This window comes from Cottoperca gobio, chromosome 16 (assembly GCF_900634415.1).
Source record: "Cottoperca gobio chromosome 16, fCotGob3.1, whole genome shotgun sequence".
Taxonomy (NCBI): Eukaryota; Metazoa; Chordata; class Actinopteri; order Perciformes; family Bovichtidae; genus Cottoperca; species Cottoperca gobio.
This window is the reverse complement of record NC_041370.1, coordinates 2,776,242-2,795,940: the sequence shown is the minus strand read 5'-3', so window position 1 is coordinate 2,795,940 and position 19,699 is coordinate 2,776,242. Positions and strand designations below refer to the sequence as shown.

Genomic DNA, 19,699 nt, shown 5'->3' with positions numbered 1-19,699 from the left:
ATGAGTGTGTTTTGCTGCAGAGGCTTTGAGTAGGAATGTGTCTTTCTAAAGCTGAAATAAAACTTTGCCTGTTGTTTGTGGAAAGTAACAAAGTGCATTTACTTAAGTACAATGTTGAGGTACTTTACTTAATGCTATACCTTAATACTCCACAACAATTCAGAGGCAACTACTGTACTTTCTACTTTGCACATTCTGATTAGTAATATCCAATGTAATCAACACATACATGTATTCTTATAGAGCAAGATAAGACTTTATTGAAACCTTGGTGACAAGCCTGGCGATATATTAAATACAATATAAGCAGGTGCAACGTTAAAGTAATGTACTCATTAGTCTAGTAGTACATTATACATTATTCTGCCTAATAAGTTCTTCTTCAAGTTGATTTTGATGCCATTACTTGAGTATTTAAACACTGTGCTACTTGTATTAAGTAAAAGCTCTAAGTTCTTCCGGGTACTGTGCACAGCTCCAAGTGTAACAACACACAGGCCTGTAACATGCTCAGCTCATCTTCACCCCACCCACACTTGTTTTAGGGATCCGAAGCACCGCCTCTGAAAGTGATCCCTGTGAGTAAAACGCATTAGGAGAGATGGATGAACCTCCCCTCTGAAAAACTCTGTGACTCACAGTTTACTGGAAACGATTTCATAAATCCAGAGTGAGTCTGCGCTCGACAGGACGTTCACCGTGGAGCAGCAGGCAGGACACAAACAACGTGCAAACTGTCTCGTTTTACGCGTGAAGAACCCACAGCATTGTGCACAAACGTTGCGTAAGTGAAACTGATATCAGACCAGCTGCAGATCTGCACCGGAATCAAGACTTCACTCGAGGGGAGCAAAAGAAAAAGCAACAAGATTTCAACTCGTCTGGAGAGTTCGGAAAGGAACAAAATGTCTAAACCTAATTACTCCGGAACGTTTAATATGGTGGAGCAGACTAATATGGACGCATACCTCGGAGCTTTAGGTAAGACTCTTCAGTCGCATTAGATGTAACCCTTAAAACTAATTAATGTTATTTATTAAAGCTCCTCCATAACATCCACGTTCAGCCTGTTGTTGCCCTTTTATGTTAGAAATACATGTGTTGTTGCTTTGAGGATACATTTTTAATCTGAAATATCATGATGTGAATCATCTTCATTTGCAGAAATGAAATCAACACCGTGTCCTTTCTATGACCCCCCCACACACACACACACACACTCCGAGGGGTGCATCCACTCTACACTGTGTGTGAGGAGACAAAGCTCCCCTCTTAATAAAGCAACATTAAAGTATCAATCCTGTTATTAATCATCTTCTCCCAGATATAAATTTCGCCCTGAGGAAGATTGTGTGTCTGTTGAGCCCCTCCAAAGAAATCAGCCATGACCCGGCCACAGGAGCCATGAGGATCCGCACCCTCACCACCTTGAAGAACTTCAACATGGTTTTCAATATCGGAGAAGAGTTCACTGAAGACTTGGGACCGGTGGACGGTCGAACCTGCCAGGTGTGTTGTTGTTGTTGTTTTTCAAAACAACGTGTCAGGACACACGTTACTGGCGTGCTGATATGATACAAATCATAACTCGTTATGCAAGTTTGCTTTGTGTGTTCTTTTCATTTGGCAATGTGTGCAGGAAAGTCGACCGACCTGCTGCTGTGTTTTTGTGTTGTAACGACCCCTGCTGCTTCAATCTGCTTCAAAGCCGTGTGTGTGTGTGTGTGTGTGTGTGTGTGTGTGTGTGTGTGTGTGTGTGTGTGTGTGTGTGTGTGTGTGTGTGTGTGTGAGAAAGCAGTGAATTAAACAAACACTCTTCGGCTCCAAAATTCATTCAGAAATTCAGAATTGGCAGCAAAATGTTAGTGACCAAAGAAGAAGTTTTGAACGGGCCTCGTGCGAGCTGCTTTACGTCGGAGTCGCTTGTAACGCAGCTTCTCTGTGCTCATGCAGACCACAGTGAACTGGGACGGAGACAACCTGATTTGTGTACAGCAAGGCGAGAAAGAAGGACGAGGCTGGACACACTGGCTGGAGGGGGACAAGCTGCATTTGGTAAGAATGTATGGATGCAGTGAAAGGAAGGGAGGAGGGGGTCAAAGCAGAGGGAGAGGGGGGGTGGGACAAGGAAAATAAGAAAACACTGAAGCGAAAAGATGCTAGAGTTGATATAGTACATGAGGAAGAACATGCAAATGAGACAGGGTTTGGACGTTTCCTTATTACGTTGCACGACACGGTTTCTGTGGGAAGAAGTTCTTTATTTAAAGGTTTGTTAAGCTTTGTGCGTGCCTGAGGGGGGGGGCGAGTAGGACCCTACAAAAGGAAGGCCCGCACAAAAGACGCAGAAGCCTCTTGAAAGCACGTCTTAATAAAAGTGCTACGATAACTCCAGACCGAGCGAGAGCAGTGGTTCTTCTCATTTGGGTTGTAAAAGAGTTTAAGCGTGAAGATAATCTGTCAGTGCTGAACACGGTTTTACACAATCAGCATTGTTCAGTGAAAGCTCTTCAGGATCGGGAGGGGGCCGAACGCTGTTCCAGTTAAGACAAAGACGTGTGTTCAGGAGAGACGTGAGAAAGAAATGCCAGCGAGGATCAGGCTCTGAAATGGCGGATTTGAAAGTGGACTGCAGGAGAAGGGAGCGGCGAGAGAATAATGAAGAGTGAGTGAGGGGGAGCTGGAGATGGGGGAGGAAGGGGGGAGTGGGCTGAACGGGGGAGATAAGTAGACGGTGGAAGAGTGGGAGACAGATTACGAGGTCAAAGGATGAGGGAGGGGGGGATTTTGGATACAATGCCAGGTTTGTGTATCTCTCAATTAACTTTCCTTTGATGTTCCAAACTGTCTTATCGATTCTCACTCCTCATTTTAACACCTTCCCCTCCCCCTCTCTCCCTCCCCCTCCCCCCCATGGTCTCTTTCCTCTCTGCAGGAGATGAGAGTTCAAGGCATCGTTGCCAAGCAAGTGTTCAAGAAGGCGGAGTGAAGTAACGGCAGAGTGTATTCTTAATAGAATATAGTTAAAGATTTGAATCCTCTTTGTAGTTTCTTTTTATTATAATCAACATCATGTTTGAAATATCACAATAAGACTCAATATCTGTGAAAACACTGATTTGTATGTCCAAATTGTCTCCGTCTGGTAGAACTCACTGAGAAGACAGCAGCGGAGCAGAAGGACTTGTAAACGTTCCCCACATACTTCCTCATATTGCACTATATCTTCACAATGTTATAAACAAATCATACATCTGTCGGGCGTCACTGCTGCATTCTGTGTGTGTGTGCGTGTGTGTGTGTGTGTGCGTAGTACTGCTGCTGCACATCTTAACGTTTCATACAGTTTTTATAAATAGGGGTGCATTACAATGTACTTTAAAATAAGATTATCCTTTCAAATTAGAACAAGTCATTGTTTGCATTAAAGATTAAGCCGGGAACTCTTTTATATTTTTCTTATTGAAGTTAACAAAAAGAGCAACGACGGGTAAGTCCGTCACTCAGTGTCTTACTCCTCTGCTCCCTGTGGCTCTCGGCACATTTGTTCTTAAGTTTTAAAAACCAACATTTATAAAAATAAAGCCTCAGTAATCTTCTGAAACAGCTGGACCCTGTAGATTTTAACAAGTTAGTCAAACAGGAGTAAATGTTGTTGGGGTCTATTTTCTGCTGCGGATTAATATAATATATTTACAGCAACAGAATAAACTACAGTACCCATGTTTACCATGATGGTGAAGCTCCATGTTGTCCAGTTCAACACACGGATGTGTTTTGGGACATTAATGGAGCTCCAGACCCGGAGGAACGAGCTGTTTTCACTGCACAGCCATACTTGTTGGAAGGATACAGTCATTGTTGGTTTTGGCCTTTTCATGGGATTTGACTTGAGTAAGAAAAATATTCCCAGACTTTAAACTTTAACAGAGACACCACTGAACCTGCTGCCTTTACTAAATCACATCAACGACCGACTCAAGTACAAAGCTGCAGCAGTGTTTAAAAAAATACTCTGTTGGCTTCAATGTACATGCGTCACATAAATATTACATCACTGGAGCTGCAATCCTCCTGCAGGGGGCAGCAAATCCTCAACGCTACTCTTTCGTTCTTTTGGTATAAATAGCTCCAGTTTGGAGTTTGAAAACTAGTTGCAGCTCTCATTCTGTTATAACCACATTTACTTGCTCAGGTCCCACACCACTCGTCCTCCTGGGGCTCTGAGCAGGTCCTGAGGAACTTGCCGGTGCAGAATCCGGCACTTCCATTGGTGTGGGTGGATTCGGCGAATGAAACAGAAGCCTTTAGTGGAGTTATAGTAAGGCTGCTGTCCACACTGTCCTGTGTGCCGCAACTGACCACATTATCATCTGAGGAGGGGGAAAAAATCAATGTTCAGTGAGATCATCCTATAAAGAAATATTACATCAAACGGGATTTATGTCCATCTTAATGAGGCTGGAAGCATTTATGATCATGGGAAATCAATATATACTAATGTTAGGTAAGGGGGTAGATGTTTCACTCTAACAGATGGTTAGAGCCTGGAGCATAGGGAGCATTAGAAAGAAGAAAATACTGACTTTATCAAAAAAGAAACCTGTTCTGTATGAATCATTGTTTGAATAAAACGTAAAAATACAATACAGACAGAAAATTGTATTAAAAGTTCCTAAACATAACAGGAAAACTGATCTCTAATGTAATAATCTGCTCAAAGTTAATCTAAATGGCTAATTTTACACAAACTTCCCGCAGTTATTGCCTTCACTATTTGGGTTAGTTATACATTTGATCAATTGTCCTGCACTGTTTATTGTTATGCATTGAATATAATATGAACTATTCATAAAATATGTTACCTAACATCAGGGGTTGTAGAGCACTGTCTAACAAGTGATCTAAACTATTTTCATACTTCTCCCAATCCTCTACATTGTTATGTTTCTGCATTTGTATTCAGGTTTTGTCTCTAATTGCTCACCCATCTGTACATCTTCATCTTATTACTTCTCAAAATCTATGCGAAATGGTAGCAACGACAATCTTCCACACATAAGTGATGTGTAGGAGTGTTTCCCTCTTAAATGTACATTCATGTGTACAATGGTGGCAGGTCATTTAGGGAAGTGGGATAAACCCCCACCTGCTGGCAGAAGAAATATGTTTGGTTTTAGTGGTACTGAGTAATTCACTAATTCATATATTTCTGGATCAATGCATGACATACAATCCTCGGGTTGCTCCTGCTATTTATCATTATTACACAAGTGAAGGTCAGTGGCTGATATAATATACAGAATCGTGTTTTAAATGAGCTTGGCTCGAGAGGCAGCTATGTGGAGATAGCCCACAATGTCAATAAGTGCCTCAAGTGTAGGAAAACACCACTGCGCATGCTCACAGCTAATTACTTGTTACCATCGCAACCATTTGCCAAGCGTTGTCCTAGTAACTGTTTTAAAGAAGCTAGTAGCTTCTGTCACCATGAACGCTGTGGATTATTTATCTTCTACAGGACACGTTTAAAAGTTTTCCTTTTGAAGAATAGTTTGAGATTAAACACCTCGGTGCCGCGGGAAACTGTTATAAACTGCACATCTGTTAAAACAAGCAGATTTAACGTGAAGTGGCGTTAGAAAACACGGCTAACGGCTAACGGCTAACTGCTAACTGCTAGCTTGTCAGAGAAGATGTTTTTTCTCCATGTGTGTTAGTCGGAGGAGATGTTTCTGGTCAACAACAGACTTTCAGGATCTGGAGCATCTTTTTCAGAGGATTACCAAACATGAACGCAGGAGGGCACCAAGGTGAAGTTAGGGCAAACATAGCTAACGGCACAGACGGATTGAGCAGTATGACAGCAGATTGAGGAAAACAGGTATGTGCTCAGTCTGATTATCACCTGTGTTAAACTGTGTGTGAAATGTGAAACATGTTAATTATATTCTGGTTTTGGGTCTGTCTAAAGTAGTTGTTCATCCGGGGGTTCAGGCGTAAAGGAAGGAACCATGAACCACACATGTCCCTGGTTTTTAGACTTTTTTTTGGTTGCATTTCATCTCATTCTCATTTCCTGCCATCTTTCCACTGTCATCCTGTAAATGCAATGCATGAAGGATGTCTCACCTGGGTTATAAAGTGGTAACTCGCAGCTCTCTTGGCAGTGACCGTTGAGCTCTGTGAGCGGTAAAGGCAGCTCCAGCTGAGTGAACAGTGCTGGAGCCATAGTGATGGACACACTGGAGCCGGCTGTGCCACAGGAAACATACCACACATAGGGTAAACAACAAGATTATTCAGTATCAATGCCACAAGGAATATCTCCTATAATCAGGATGTATAGTTTATCTAATTTGGAATATGTATTCAAGCAAAAGTATACTGATTGGCCATTAGGGGGCACTATACTCTTTCACAATCTGATACTCTAAACAACTGTTTCTTGGAAAGGCTCTTCATACTTCTTCACATTAAGACATTAACAAACCTGTAACATTCAAATGTACCACAGCTCAGTGTGACTCAATATTAAAGTTATACTCTTCTCTCATGTGTGTATTTTAAGTATGACACACTCACCTTCTGTAGACTTGAAAGGCAGTTTTAAAAACTTTGTAGTTTCCTTTTTCACTGTGAAACAAAGAAGTCAGATTGAACTCACAGCAGTTACAATGACGAGTCTTTACGGTGGAAAAAATGATCAACCTTCAGTATAAACTTGTTTATGCAGCATAATTCACTTTCCTGCTGTTGACATGCTCAGTGTATATATATATATTTGTATATACTCTTTGTATCAATGTTGGATTTTACCTGGTGCCCCCTAATGGAGTCTGGGCACCAGAAGAGTGAGGGATAACTTATTCACTATTTTTGTTTTGTTGTGGTCAAGGGAACAACATATCTCCAAATAAAAAGAAACTCGGCAAACAGAATACAGATACAATCCAACAAAAATAAATGACACAAAATGAGCAGAAAAATCCACAATAAAAACAAAGAATAGATTAAAAAAAGAGAGCATTTGAAATTAAGAAATCATTTGTAGTCAATGTTAATTTGCTTTGTAAACAACTCCTTTTATTTATTTATATATATATTTATTTTATTTTATTGATATATATATATATATATATATATATATATACATACATACATACATACATACATACATACATACATACATACATACATACATGCATATAATATATAATATATATATATATATATATATATATATATATATATATATATATATATATATATATATATATATATATATATATATATATATATATATATATATATATATATATATATGGTTTCTCCTGCTACCACTGAAAAGCCCATTCTCAGTTTATGTGAAATGGAGGTTTCAAGTTCCCCCATCACTTCGTGTAACTTTCATACTGGACTTTCAAAGTCGTAGTTAAGCCCAGACTCGTATTACATTTTATTTCATCTGTAAATTCCAGTATTGACACATCGCTTCACTGGAAATACAGTAAATGTCAATGAAAAACAACACAGCTTCAGTCAAAATAATCAAGTTATGTGACGCCGGTTGCGTAGGAGCTGTTTTCGGTATGAGTTAGCTGCCTGTGAAGTGTGCGTCACATTAAACCAAATGACTGTGTCAGGCTGAATATGCACAGGATGTGGTTTCCCCTCTCAGTTTGTCATTCTCACTGAGCTTGTTACGCAGCTCCTTATCTAACCTTTCTGGGTTACTCATTACTATTCTGCTTTTGTGACACTTTAAATTAGACCACACTTCTACGCATTATAAGTTAATCGGGTACGTATACTCAGATAAACATTAAATCAATTAGATTTTAAAGGAAACCGTGGGAACGGATGTGTTTAAGAGATACGCAATGAGCTTAACGCTACACTTGAAAGCAAATTGTGGCATCACACATTATTACTGACAGTGTGTGGGCATGTCTGCACGCCACTTTGTTGCGTCTTCGGGAAGACCTTCTTAGTAAAATGAGAACAAAAGTGTGTGAAAAACAATGATGAAACACATGTGACGCGGTGTACAGTACACACCTGCTTTGTATGACTTTCGTTTGGCCCTCCAGTACATAATACCAAACAGGACGAGCGCAGTCAACACGAGCCCTGACCACAGGCCTGCAGGTAATATCCAGGCACAGTCTGAGGAGCAAAGAGAAGGGATTATATGTTATATTTACATTTCATTCTCCTGATTACACAAGTAACATCTGGAAAAGTGTATGGTAACGGATAAAATGACTATATAAATGATGTAAATATATAAGTCACATCTATTAGTAACACTTTCTTTAACATTTCTAAGTAGTGTGTAAACACTTAAGTGGTTTATAACTACACTTTAATGTATTTGTAAGGTGAGATTTGTTTGTTACATACATTTTTAAGTGTCTATTAATGTATTTGCCAGAAATGAACTCTTATGAAGCATCTATAAATAATGTATAAACTACTAATACATGCTTGATAACACTATGTTGTAATGCATTTATTGACTATTTATACACCACTTATAGTCCAAAACTGACATTAATAAAGACTTATAAATGTCCCTATATCTGCTAACGACTACATTACAGTGTGTTCTGAACTATTCATGCTTTACATCCTACTTATCAATACTAAATAGATGAGTGTCAGCACCTGGGGTTGGAACAGATTTATACTTTTTATACTTTTTATGTTATGAAAACGTTTTGTTTCCAGGTTTAAATAAAAAGTGTTAGATCTGTTGTACTTTAAATTAGATCTGTACATTATATTGTTTGTGATGCGTTCAGGGCCAGGCCATATCGAGAAGATCTAATATCATGATATTTGATATCCGTGAGCGTGAAACAAAACAGTAAAGCTGCGGCCGGGAACAAGGAGCTGAGAGTCACTACGAAGCTCAATAGTCTCTTATTGCTTTTTATTCTCTAAAGGAAGTCACAATGACAGAACTGTCGGAGACATACTTCCTACAACATGTGTTTTACGTTACTCAGTTCCTGAGGAATGATTCTGTACTACTTCCTCTCAATGACTTGGTCATATGACATTTAGTCACTGAAGGTTAACAGAAACACGCAGGAGTAGTGCATACATAGCAAAATCTTTTTGATTTTTTCCATTTAGAGCAAAAATGTTTTAGTTTTTTTTTATCCGAAGAGATGAGACATATTTGTACCGACAGAGTAAAGGCAGAAACGCAGACTTACGAAATTTGGAGGTGCCACAGATGGCATCAGTTGTTTCCGTTCCTGGAGTTTTCAACACCTTTCCGAAGTCGCCACATCTGAAAACAATATACGAACACAAAGAAATAAATACCCACATACTGTGTAGAGTATCTGCAGCAAAGGGTCGGGACATGTCTGGTAGAATTACACAAATCTTTCAAGGGAAGTTAATCTCGGGGACTTTATAAAAACATTCTTTTTAAATAAAATTCAATATAAAAATCACATGACATGGAGGAAGTCCATGGAGAGGATATGGAGGCCTTTTATTTTGGAGGGGCATCACAGGGAATGTTTTCTGTTCGTCCCAGTACAACCTCCTGACTGACGTATAAAAGTTTCAGGCTCAAGAAACAGTTCCTACAGTGTGGATGAAATGTAGTGTGCGTTCCAAAACCCATAGTACTATTTAGTACAGGGGTGGGGAACCTCCGGCCTCCGGGCCGTATACGGGACGCGAGACCATTTGATCCGGCCCTCGACGTAATTCATAAATGCACGCAAAAAAAATCCACTAGAAAAAAAACTAGTTTGTGTGGACGTACTTGCGGTGATGAAAAATAATCTCGAGCGTCATTACATCATGAAACATGCCGAACTGCACGAGCTAGAGGACGAGTGTTTGGATAAAGTTAACGCTCTTCGGTGGAGTTCGGCCCAACAAGCAGCTCTCTGCAGAGCGGAACATACAAACATGGAGAGATAGAGAGGTAGACCCCCACACCAACAACACACTGTTGCACCACTGCTGTGCAGTTATCACTGCCATGTGCAATACTCACTTTATTTATATCAACCACTTGGTACTTATATTATTACTCTATTTAATTATAGTGTACGGCCTTTTTACTTCATATGTTCTTTTGCTGTGACGAGATACATTTCTCCGTTCTGTAGCTTTTTAACACACACACACACACACACACACACACACACACACACACACACACACACACACACACACACGTCACTTATAGTACAGAATATGATGTAAACCGAAACAAAAAACGTAAATTCTGCTTCGTCTCGTTGGTTCACTCATGTATGATGCACAGTACAGACATCAACATCCTCCTTCAGCTTTAGCAACAGTCACTGCAGACGCGGTCTGACCTGGTGTGTGTTCGACACGGTGACTGGAAATCTGTTACGTTGCTGTAGGTCCCGTCTTCACACGGAGCACAGATTGTGTCGGTCGTGCGAGTGGCTGCGAAAAGAAACAAATGCCTTTTCAGTTTGTACTGTCTACTCTATATTGATGCTTGCTGGAGTACGTGATGATTTATGGTGCGTTCTACTCTGGAAGCTTACCTTGAACGTTGACCCCTTTACCCAGAGGGCAGTGGGTGACTTGCTGGCAGTGCTCACATTGATCATTTCTGCAGTAGAAACCAGCCACACACTCGCACACTGTGTCCTTCTGAGCTGTGCAGTCCTTGACTTTCCTCTGGTTGTTATCTGAAAGAACGAGAGATACAGTCTGTTACAGGAGGGATCCATGTTGCAGACCTGTTGCAGAGGTCTCTTCTCTATATTATTTCAACATACTTCTGATTTTCTTCGTGTGTGTAAATAAACATTTGGTCCATGTCAACCAAGAATCTAAGGAACAAGTACGAGCAGATTATGAGACCACAGACGTGTAAAAGTCCTCTTACACAGGAGACCGACTGAGAGAGACGTGCAGCTTCGTCGTTTGTTGTCATTAAAAGAGACGAAAATACCAAAAAGACGACTTGCAAAGAGATCCAAAATGATTATAGCAAGACAAAAGATAACCTCTTGTGTCTCTTTGTTGTTATTTTGCATCTTTGCCGGCGTCCGTGTGGTCGTTTTGTGTCTCTTTGACGTTGTTTGACTCTCCAGACAGAAATATTGTCAACCGTATATGACGACGTTAACACCATTCAAACTGTTTGCCCTTTTCTTCCCACACTGGGAAACATTTTAAGCTAATTCAACTTGAAAACGTTACCCTTAGAGATATGAGTTATCAGGATTAAACTTGTATAATTAGTTCAAATTCTTCTCAGTACTTAAAATAGATAAATAATTAAAGTTCACTGAACTTGAGTTTAATAGACTCAAGATATTAAGTTCACACGGGTGTAACATCTGCAAATCAAAGACTCCAGGTGTGAACACGGTTGAGCTCCGCAGCAGGATGTAACGATTGATCCCACTGAGGTCAGTGAAGTGTTGACATGAAGAGACGATTACAAAGCGTATATATATACTCTATAAAAGACCGCAGAGGAGGAAGAGGAAGGAACTGTGTGTGTGTGCATATACAGTATGTGTGTTAGACTTACTAAAGCTGCAGTCTTTGCATTTTGGACATCTACTCAAGTGATTCTTCGCGGCTGTGTAGAACCCACGTCCACATTCGGCACACTTGGTCGTCTTTGTGCCGTCACACTCAGTTTGCATGTATTGTCCTGATAAGAGTTGAGAAAACGGAGACATACAGAAACAGATCTCAGGCTGGAATGCAAATACAGTTTGTGAGGAAGGCTTTACACACAGCAGTCACACAGCACATACTGTGTTGTAGTTTGTACATTTCTATAAGGAGGTTTGTCATCCCAAGAGTAAGAAATATTAGTGACTGAAACGTTCAGACGTTGACTGACCTGCAGCACAGCGATCACAGCATGTCCCATCTTTCTTGCTGTATTTATCCAGATTTGGGCAAGTTAAATTATCCATTTGTTGCTCATCCAATAACAGTCCTCCACCTGTGTGTGAAATATCTAAACTTAAGACGACAACGACGACAGTCTTCCTCTAGAACGGCTCCTAACCTTTGAAATGACAGCTTGTTAATGCATCTCAGCTCAAAGAGCATCTCTCTCTCTCTCTCTCTCTCTCTCTCTCTCTCTCTCTCTCTCTCTCTCTCTCTCTCTCTCTCTCTCTCTCTGAACTGTGTGCTGTGTGTCACTACGGATATGTTTCCCCTTCTCAATCTGCGTTACCTACTTCTCATGTCTTTTCTAATCCTACACAGTGGGAAAACCCCAGTGACCCTAATCTGCTGTTTTCCTCTCTCTCTGTCTCTCTCTCTGTCTCTCTCTCTCTGTCTCTCTGTCTCTCTCTCTGTCTCTCTCTCTGTCTCTCTGTCTCTCTCTCTCTCTCTCTCTCTCTCTCTCTCTCTCTCTCTGTCTCTCTCTGTCTCTCTCTTTCTCTTTCTCTCTCTGTCTGTCTCTCTGTCTCTCTCTTTCTCTTTCTCTCTCTCTCTCTGTCTCTGTCTCTCTCTCTCTTTCTCTGTCTCTCTCTCTCTCTTTCTCTGTCTTTCTCTGTCTCTCTCTCTCTCTCTCTCTCTCTCTCTCTCTCTCTCTCTCTCTCTCTCTGTCTTTCTCTGTCTCTCTCTCTGTTTCTCTCTCTCTCTCTGTCTCTGTCTCTGTCTCTCTCTTTCTCTCTCTCTCTCTGTCTCTCTCTCTCTGTCTCTCTCTTTCTCTGTCTCTCTCTCTCTCTCTCTCTCTGTCTCTCTCTGTCTCTCTCTCTCTCTCTCTGTCTCTCTCTTTCTCTGTCTCTCTCTCTCGCTCTCTCTCTCTCTCTCTCTCTCTCTCTCTCTCTCTCTCTCTGTGTCTCTGTGTCTCACTGTCCGTCTCTCTCTCTCTGTCTCTCTCTCTCTCTCTCTCTCTCTCTCTCTGTCTCTCTCTTCCTCTCTCTCTTCCTCTCTCTCTTCCTCTCTCTCTGTCTCTGTCTCTGTGTCTCTCTCTCTCTCTCTGTGTCTCACTGTCCGTCTCACTGTCCGTCTCTCTCTCTGTCTCTCTCTCTCTCTCTCTCTCTCTCTCTTCCTCTCTCTCTTCCTCTCTCTCTGTCTCTGTGTCTCTCTCTCTGCCTCTCCTCATTTCCTTCCTGTCCTAGCCCTCTCCCTGCTAAGTAAGCTGTGTCGCACTCTAACTGCACAGAGAAAAGCAGCACAATGAGACATTTCCTGTCTCCACTACACCATTTCCTTTCAGTCCATCTCCATTGTTTCCAATGAACCTTTGTCCCATTGGCAGAGGGATGTTGTTGAGCTAAAACTGCAAAGAGATTTAGTAGATTTAGTAGATTTTGTAGTAACAGTTTTGTATCTGCCTTCCTGCCATCCCACTTACCAGCAGTCCTTCCCTCATTAGTGCAAACATGCCAAAAACAATCTACAAATAGATTTATAAAATGCCTGCGTTAGCTAAATATGAGTGAGAAAGAAAGGAAGGGCGAGAGATGGAAAGTAAATTATGAACAAAAGGGGAAGGAGAGATGTTGAGTGAGTTTATTTGTGAGGAGATTTGATCGGATCACAATGTTCAGATTAAGGTGGGTTTGCATTTTACAACAATGAAGCGGATTAATTCACAGTAATGATTTGCAGAGAGTTTGTAAGGTGGAGGGATGTTCATGGATTTGGTTGTTGCATTGTGATTCAGTATTTCTGTGATTTATCACCGTCTCTGGCTCTGAGTCTTTTTGGTGCGTAGCTGGATTTTGTCGCATCAAGTAATGTTTTCTTTCCTAACATCGCGGGTCCACCTCCTCCTTCATACGTTCCCTCAGTCTCCTGCTTCTCCTGCTCTCCCTGCCCGGCCTACTCGATGCTGCTGGGATGGGTGAAGTCTCCAGGGTATCCCACTGGATACTTGCCCCATGCCAGTTTAAACTGGAGCAGGTGTGCCGCCAAAGGTCACACCCTGTCCATCCAGCTCATGCACCTGGACCTGGAGGACAGCCAACATTGTGACAACGATGCAGTGAAGGTCAGGGGTCAAGATACACAATGGTCGCGCTTTTATAAAGTCAAGGTTACTAACTGATGTCAGTACTAATAACAACATTATTCTTTTCCAGGTCTTTTCAAATGGAAACTTAATCTTAGTCTTGTGTGGCAAAAAGGGATTTGAGGAGCTCCAGTCGTCAGTAAACCCCCTGCTCCTGTCCTCCCCGGGTGGCTGCCTCTCGCTCACGTTCCAGTCCGACTACTCAAACACCAAGAGGCACACCGGCTTCAGAGGCTTCTATACCGATCAAGGTGAGTTTTTATATTCCCACATTCCCCAGGAGAGCTCAGTTTGTACGTGCATGTAATACTTATTGTAATCATTGTTTCTCTTATTTTTAGATAACAATTCACAATGGTTGCAGTTTATAGCTCTGCATTTTTAGATATTTTTCATGTCATAATTTAAAACAATGAATCAGTTTCAGCATCTTGGTGTTCTTGGTAAGGCACTATAAATAGGTAAATAAATCCAAAAACATAATTATTAAAATAGACTAAATGAAAGGTAATGTTTCTAAAGAGTTTAGCAGTAAGGCTTTACAGTTTACAGAGCCAGGCTAGTGGTTTCCCCTGTGTTTCCAGTCTTTATGCTAAACTATGCTAAGCTAAACTATGCTAAGCTAGGCTAAACATCAGCTGGACGACATGAGTGGTGTCCATCTTCTCATCACAACTCTCTGCATGAAAGTGAATAAACATATTTCCCCAAGTTATAGACTATTTCAGACTATGAGTTAGTACATGTGCATCAAGTGAATCATCCCCATCACAGGCTTGTTAAATGTAATCTTGTCTGATCGAGACATCCCATAATAAACTAACATGCTCGTCTTATTTCAGTTTGTGGGCTGGTTAGTGATAATATGTTCCCATCTAATTGATTTGCTCCCTCAGACTTTGACGAGTGTGCGGACGACCCGAACAACGGATGCACCCAGTTCTGTCACAACTACATCGGAGGGTACTACTGCTCCTGTCGCCATGGTTACCAACTGGCCCGGGACAAGCACACTTGCACGGGTACGAAGAATCTCGTGATTATCAGACAACAGTGTACAGAAGACAAATCAAGGAATGTTAAACATGAAGTGAAAATGGGGAAATAGGAGAAGCAGAAGCGGGTGAACTGGTGTCTGTGTGTGTGTGTGTGTGGGGGGGGGGGGGGGGAGCCTGATTGTGTAATACGTTTGATTGTTGATCGTAATGATGCACTCTGATCTTACACACAGTGAGTTGTGGTGAGGATCTGTCGGGGCTGACCACGGGGGTCGTATCCAGCCCCTCCTGGCCTACTTCATATGCAGAGAACGCCAACTGTCAGTACACCCTCTCTGTGGAGGCCACCCTGCAGCTGGAGCTGCACTTCTCCCAAGACTTCGATGTGGAGCAAAGCCCTGATGGTCAATGCATTGACTCACTGACGGTACGTGTTGAGTTCTAAATGTCTGCTCAAACTTTAGAGAGCAGGGAACAAAGACAGTTCAGACAAAGGTGTTGTAATAATGGATTTTAAACTATTACACATCATTTGTTTTACCATTTTACAGTCTCTCTGTGTTCCACATGTTGGAGGATCTTTGTCCTTTGTATCCATGTATCCATGTAGTGTCGTTTAAAAGACATCTATTCCCCTTTAAAGGTTTTATTGTCTTTCAAGATTTAATCAAAGTATATTGAATGTTCTATTTTTGATGCTGATCTTCAGTAAAAGATGCTTTTAATGTCAAAAATGAAAACATATCTTTACAGTGATCTAAATGAATTGCGACTATAAAATACAAAATACTTTTTTGCACAAGTACCCCGTCCCTTACGTCAGTATTTTGTAGATGCAACCTTGGAAGCGATCACATCTTTGAGTGTCTACTATTGTGGACTCTGACCACACGTGTTTCACCAGGGAACAGAGAAGACAGGAAGTCAGGACACATTGTGAGGCGCTACCTGTGTTGTTTTACAGATTGAGACTCTCTCCGGGACTCTGGAGCCGTTGTGCGGCCGCACGCCTCCCCCGTCTCCCTTTCTCACCCACTCGCATCACGTCCAACTGCGCTTCACCTCTGACGGCTATGGCACCAACAAAGGCTTCACTCTCCACTTCAGGACCACAGGTACTGCAGCCTCCGCACAATTGGAGAAGAGTATTTGTTATGACGTTTGTTGGCAACTCATCATTGTTCCTTTCACACGTTAACCACAGACAAAGTGTGTCTGGCCGCGGTTACCTCCCACTCCTCTGTGACTCCTCCTCAAGCAGAATATCGTCGGGGTGAAACAGTGACCGTCACTTGTGATCTTGGTTATGTTGCAAATACTGTGAGTGTACAGAACATTTTAATATATTTAAAGTATTTAAGCTACTATTAGGCTGATTAAATCTTCCTTTTGCAAAGTAGCAAGGCACCCAGACTCTGTCTTCACAGTATGTGACGACCCTGCCAGAACACGGGCGAGTGGACGCCCAAATACATCTGTGAACGTGAGTCTGATTAACCGATTATCTTTGAAAAGGTGTCTTTTTGTTTATTTTTCATACTGTGTTTATGTGTTTGTTTTGTCCACGTGTAGCGGTGAATTGTGGACTTCCTGATATCCCAGAAAAGGGCATCGTTCAGCTGGTGGGCTCAGAGAACCCATACACTCAGTACAAAGACCAGATCCAGTTCACCTGCAGCTCAAAGTACTACACCCTGGAAGGAGATGGTGATTGTACACATCCACTCTGATTCATTCCTGAACTAAAGTGTTCTGGTTTTATTGTTTTACTAATATGCTTTCTTCCATATTTCAGCCACGTACACGTGCAGTGCCAGTGGTGAATGGGTATCAGGTGGCGGCAACATGCAGATGCCCAAATGCATCGAAGGTACGACTTTAAATGTATTTGGTATATTTTTCTCATAGTAGCCATCATATACGAATCTATTGATGACTTTTTGTGTATTTTAGTTTGCGGGAAGCCTGAAAAACACTCCGCAAGTGCAGGCAGAATTTTGGGAGGTAAGGATGCGAAGATGGGGGAGATACCGTGGCATCTTTTGATCAAAGAGCCGTCCAGAGGAGGAGCATCGCTGATCTCTGACCGATGGGCTGTGACAGCAGCTCACGTGGTGGAAGGCGTAGAGGAAAGCTCTTTGCGCCTGTACGGTGGGCTGGTCGATGGAAGAACAGCACATACGTCGTCTAATGCAGTTGCCATGGACAGTGAGAGGATCATCATTCATCCCCACTACATCAAGGGCGCCGTAGAACCCACCAACTTCGACAATGATATTGCTCTGATCAGATTATCCTCCAGGGTGAATTTAGGCCCAAACATTCTTCCCATTTGCCTGCCAGAGGTCAACAGGGGCATGGTGGAAAATGAACAAGGCACAGTGTCGGGCTGGGGGGCAACAGAAATGAGAGGCTTGTCTGCCATCTTAAAATACGCTCACATTGGGGTCTACTCACTAGCCCAGTGTGAAGATACACCTCACACACCGAAATCTAACAAACGCATGATTTTCTCTGACAACATGTTCTGTGCGGGAGCGGAGGGAAAGGACAGCTGCAGGAGAGACAGCGGAGGTCCGTTTGTTTCGCCCATGTTGTCTGAAGGCAATGAGCCTTATTATCTGTCCGGCATCGTGTCCTGGGGACCCCCCCTGTCGAGAGAGGCAGTACAAGGGTTATTACACCAAGGTGGAGAATTATCTAGGCTGGATTAAGGAGACGATAGATTCAATAGAACAATCTTAGATCTTAATCTTAGAACTCTTCTACTAACCAGAGTAACGTAATCAAACTCAGATCTCTAAGGTCAAATGTTTCTGAAAATAAAGACTATAATCTTGTAACAATGTACCAACATTAACAACATTAAGCTGTGATCACGTTAGGACTTCATACTTCACTTTTGTATTAAAGGAATTTGCAAATCAACTGCAGAGAATGTGTGTTTTTAACCAACTTTATAATGTACTGCGTGTTTGTCTTTTATCCATCAGATACACACACAAGCATCTTTCTTCATTACTTTTTAATTTCTACATGTCACACGGCACGGAAAGTCCAAAGGCTTTTGAGTTCTGTGTGTTTTAACTGATAAAGCATTTAATCAGACAAACGTGTTCTCGCATGTAAAACAATAAAACGTTATTTTAATTGATATGATATGTGGACTACATTTCTCGTGTTACACCAACAGACACGAGAAATGTTCACAGACTTCATGATATTTTATGCGTCTATGTAATAAACCACAGTGACATGGTGTCAACTCCATGTAGCTTTGTAGGTAAAGAAATGACAATGTGCTCAAATGACTTCTCAACAATCGGCTGCTTCAACCAAAGTTTCGATTCCCTAATGTTTCGCCAACATGTCTACTTCTAAGCGAAAAGCAAGCGCTCCTGTGCTTGTTGATGGTGAAATAGTGTACTAGCCCCCTCTAGTGAGAGAATGAGGTTTATGGGGGGATGAGACATGTTTTTCTACAATTCAAAGTCAAGAGCTCATTTGATTTTGCCAAAACAAACAAGGCTTATTCCTGGCATTAACACGGAGAGTTGCTAAACGCTGCAAACGGCAGACTTTGTGACATTAATGCTTCACTTGGATGCGAGACATGAGCTCCTACAGCACTGCATCAGTTCACTCAGATCTAGCATTTCATCCAGCGATGGGGTGGACGTCCTGCATCATCTTGTAAGTTTGGATTTAATCTTCAACCTGTTTGTGTGTTTGAACTTTAACAGTTGTTATTATGAATGTTTAGCTTGATGCCAACGTTCCCTGTGAACACTTGAGGAGCTGCTTCTTTTATCGTGTGGTATCTTCAGCACAACCGATATTCCAGATGAGATGTTTTATAAATTGACTGAGTAAACCTGTCTTTCAGTATGTCGTATTGAAAGTCTCGGCAGTATTCTGTTGCAACAGTTGGTTGTGTTTACTCTTTTTCTGTTTGCATCAACTTTGGACCAGCAGCTCAGATGATCACAAACTGATTAACAGATAGAACTCTCTGTGTCCCTGCTCCTGTCCAGGTTCCTGTATGCGTCAGTGTGTGAGTGCCGGCGGCTGCCCGACCCAGAGCCTCTAATGCACGGGGCGGTGCAGTCTCCCCAGTACCCCGAGCCTTACCCCCCCAACCTGCAGGAGCAGTGGGACCTCAGTGTGCCCGAGGGCTACCAGATCCGACTCACCTTCACGCACCTGGACATTGAATCTTCTGCAGGCTGCTACTACGACTCCCTCACAGTCAGAGCCACATTTCAACACATGTCAAATCCCAAACTAGTCCAGTGTTGTAGTGTTTGAGTTTTACACTAAAGTGAGACTCCAGGATGGGGTTCCCCTCCAAGTCTCAGCAGCACAATCATCATCGTCAGTCTTTTTGGGATGAATAGCTCATTTCCCATTTGTTGGTGTCATAAAGAAAATGGAATCATTTTTAGTTTGGGGACAAAACAGATGCAAAACTCCTCAATCACTCTTTTACCAAAAAACAGATGTGACGGATGCAAATTTGTGTTCTTTTTGTTGAAATACACGAGAATAATAGGTTACCACATTAGATAAACTCAAATGCCACTTGGAGGCAGTGTAACTTGTTGTAAACACAACATTGGCATTTTATTTCCTCATGAAGTTATACACATTTGACAAATCAGTTGTGCTTCTGGTCACTTTTAGCTCT

At 41.8% G+C, this 19,699-nt stretch overlaps 4 protein-coding genes across 5 annotated transcripts; 3 read left to right on the top strand and 1 right to left on the bottom strand.

Moving 5' to 3' along the window:
- The first annotated feature begins 586 nt into the window (after positions 1-586).
- Positions 587-3,257, top strand: rbp5 (retinol binding protein 1a, cellular). 2 transcript variants are annotated; one of them, XM_029452284.1, is made up of 5 exons: positions 589-981; positions 1,325-1,509; positions 1,954-2,055; positions 2,936-2,990; positions 3,150-3,257. In XM_029452284.1, the coding sequence occupies exons 1-4, from the start codon at positions 906-908 to the stop codon at positions 2,987-2,989; spliced, it is 417 nt and encodes a 138-aa protein (XP_029308144.1). In that variant the 5' UTR covers positions 589-905; the 3' UTR covers position 2,990; positions 3,150-3,257. The 2 variants fall into 2 exon arrangements, with proteins under 2 accessions (XP_029308143.1, XP_029308144.1); XM_029452283.1 differs by having other exon boundaries at positions 587-981; positions 2,936-3,255.
- LOC115021686 (tumor necrosis factor receptor superfamily member 5-like) lies at positions 3,037-12,352 on the bottom strand. The gene is made up of 9 exons (XM_029452282.1): positions 11,882-12,352; positions 11,561-11,686; positions 10,560-10,706; positions 10,362-10,455; positions 9,228-9,304; positions 8,062-8,169; positions 6,586-6,636; positions 6,133-6,255; positions 3,037-4,373 (listed from the first exon to the last, which is right to left on the bottom strand). Exons 1-9 carry the CDS (start codon positions 11,955-11,957, stop codon positions 4,192-4,194), a joined length of 984 nt encoding a protein of 327 aa, XP_029308142.1. The 5' UTR covers positions 11,958-12,352; the 3' UTR covers positions 3,037-4,191.
- A 1,058-nt stretch (positions 12,353-13,410) lies between these two features.
- On the top strand, positions 13,411-17,940 carry c1s.2 (complement component 1, s subcomponent .2). Its single transcript, XM_029452277.1, is given in 13 exon segments — positions 13,411-13,556; positions 13,794-13,993; positions 14,085-14,265; positions 14,911-15,036; positions 15,246-15,439; positions 15,977-16,127; positions 16,217-16,332; positions 16,413-16,451; positions 16,453-16,495; positions 16,585-16,719; positions 16,808-16,882; positions 16,966-17,657; positions 17,659-17,940. Coding segments are annotated over 12 exon segments (2,013 nt in total). The 5' UTR covers positions 13,411-13,556; positions 13,794-13,831; the 3' UTR covers positions 17,758-17,940.
- A 654-nt stretch (positions 17,941-18,594) lies between these two features.
- Positions 18,595-19,320, top strand: c1r (complement component 1, r subcomponent). Its single transcript, XM_029451089.1, has 2 exons — positions 18,595-18,705; positions 19,047-19,320. The coding sequence occupies exons 1-2, from the start codon at positions 18,617-18,619 to the stop codon at positions 19,318-19,320; spliced, it is 363 nt and encodes a 120-aa protein (XP_029306949.1). The 5' UTR covers positions 18,595-18,616.
- Positions 19,321-19,699: the final 379 nt, after the last annotated feature.

Coding starts and splice junctions, on each gene's coding strand:
- LOC115021686 (XM_029452282.1), bottom strand. CDS start 11,957: ATGGATAATTTAACTTGCCCAAATCTGGATAAATACAGCAAGAAAGAT. Junction 11,687..11,881: donor CTGTGATCGCTGTGCTGCAG/GTCAGTCAACGT, acceptor AACTCTTATCAG/GACAATACATGCAAACTGAG. Junction 10,456..10,559: donor TAAAGGGGTCAACGTTCAAG/GTAAGCTTCCAG, acceptor TTCTTTTCGCAG/CCACTCGCACGACCGACACA.
- rbp5 (XM_029452284.1), top strand. CDS start 906: ATGTCTAAACCTAATTACTCCGGAACGTTTAATATGGTGGAGCAGACT. Junction 982..1,324: donor CGCATACCTCGGAGCTTTAG/GTAAGACTCTTC, acceptor ATCTTCTCCCAG/ATATAAATTTCGCCCTGAGG. Junction 2,056..2,935: donor AGGGGGACAAGCTGCATTTG/GTAAGAATGTAT, acceptor TCCTCTCTGCAG/GAGATGAGAGTTCAAGGCAT.
- c1r (XM_029451089.1), top strand. CDS start 18,617: ATGCGAGACATGAGCTCCTACAGCACTGCATCAGTTCACTCAGATCTA. Junction 18,706..19,046: donor TGGACGTCCTGCATCATCTT/GTAAGTTTGGAT, acceptor GCTCCTGTCCAG/GTTCCTGTATGCGTCAGTGT.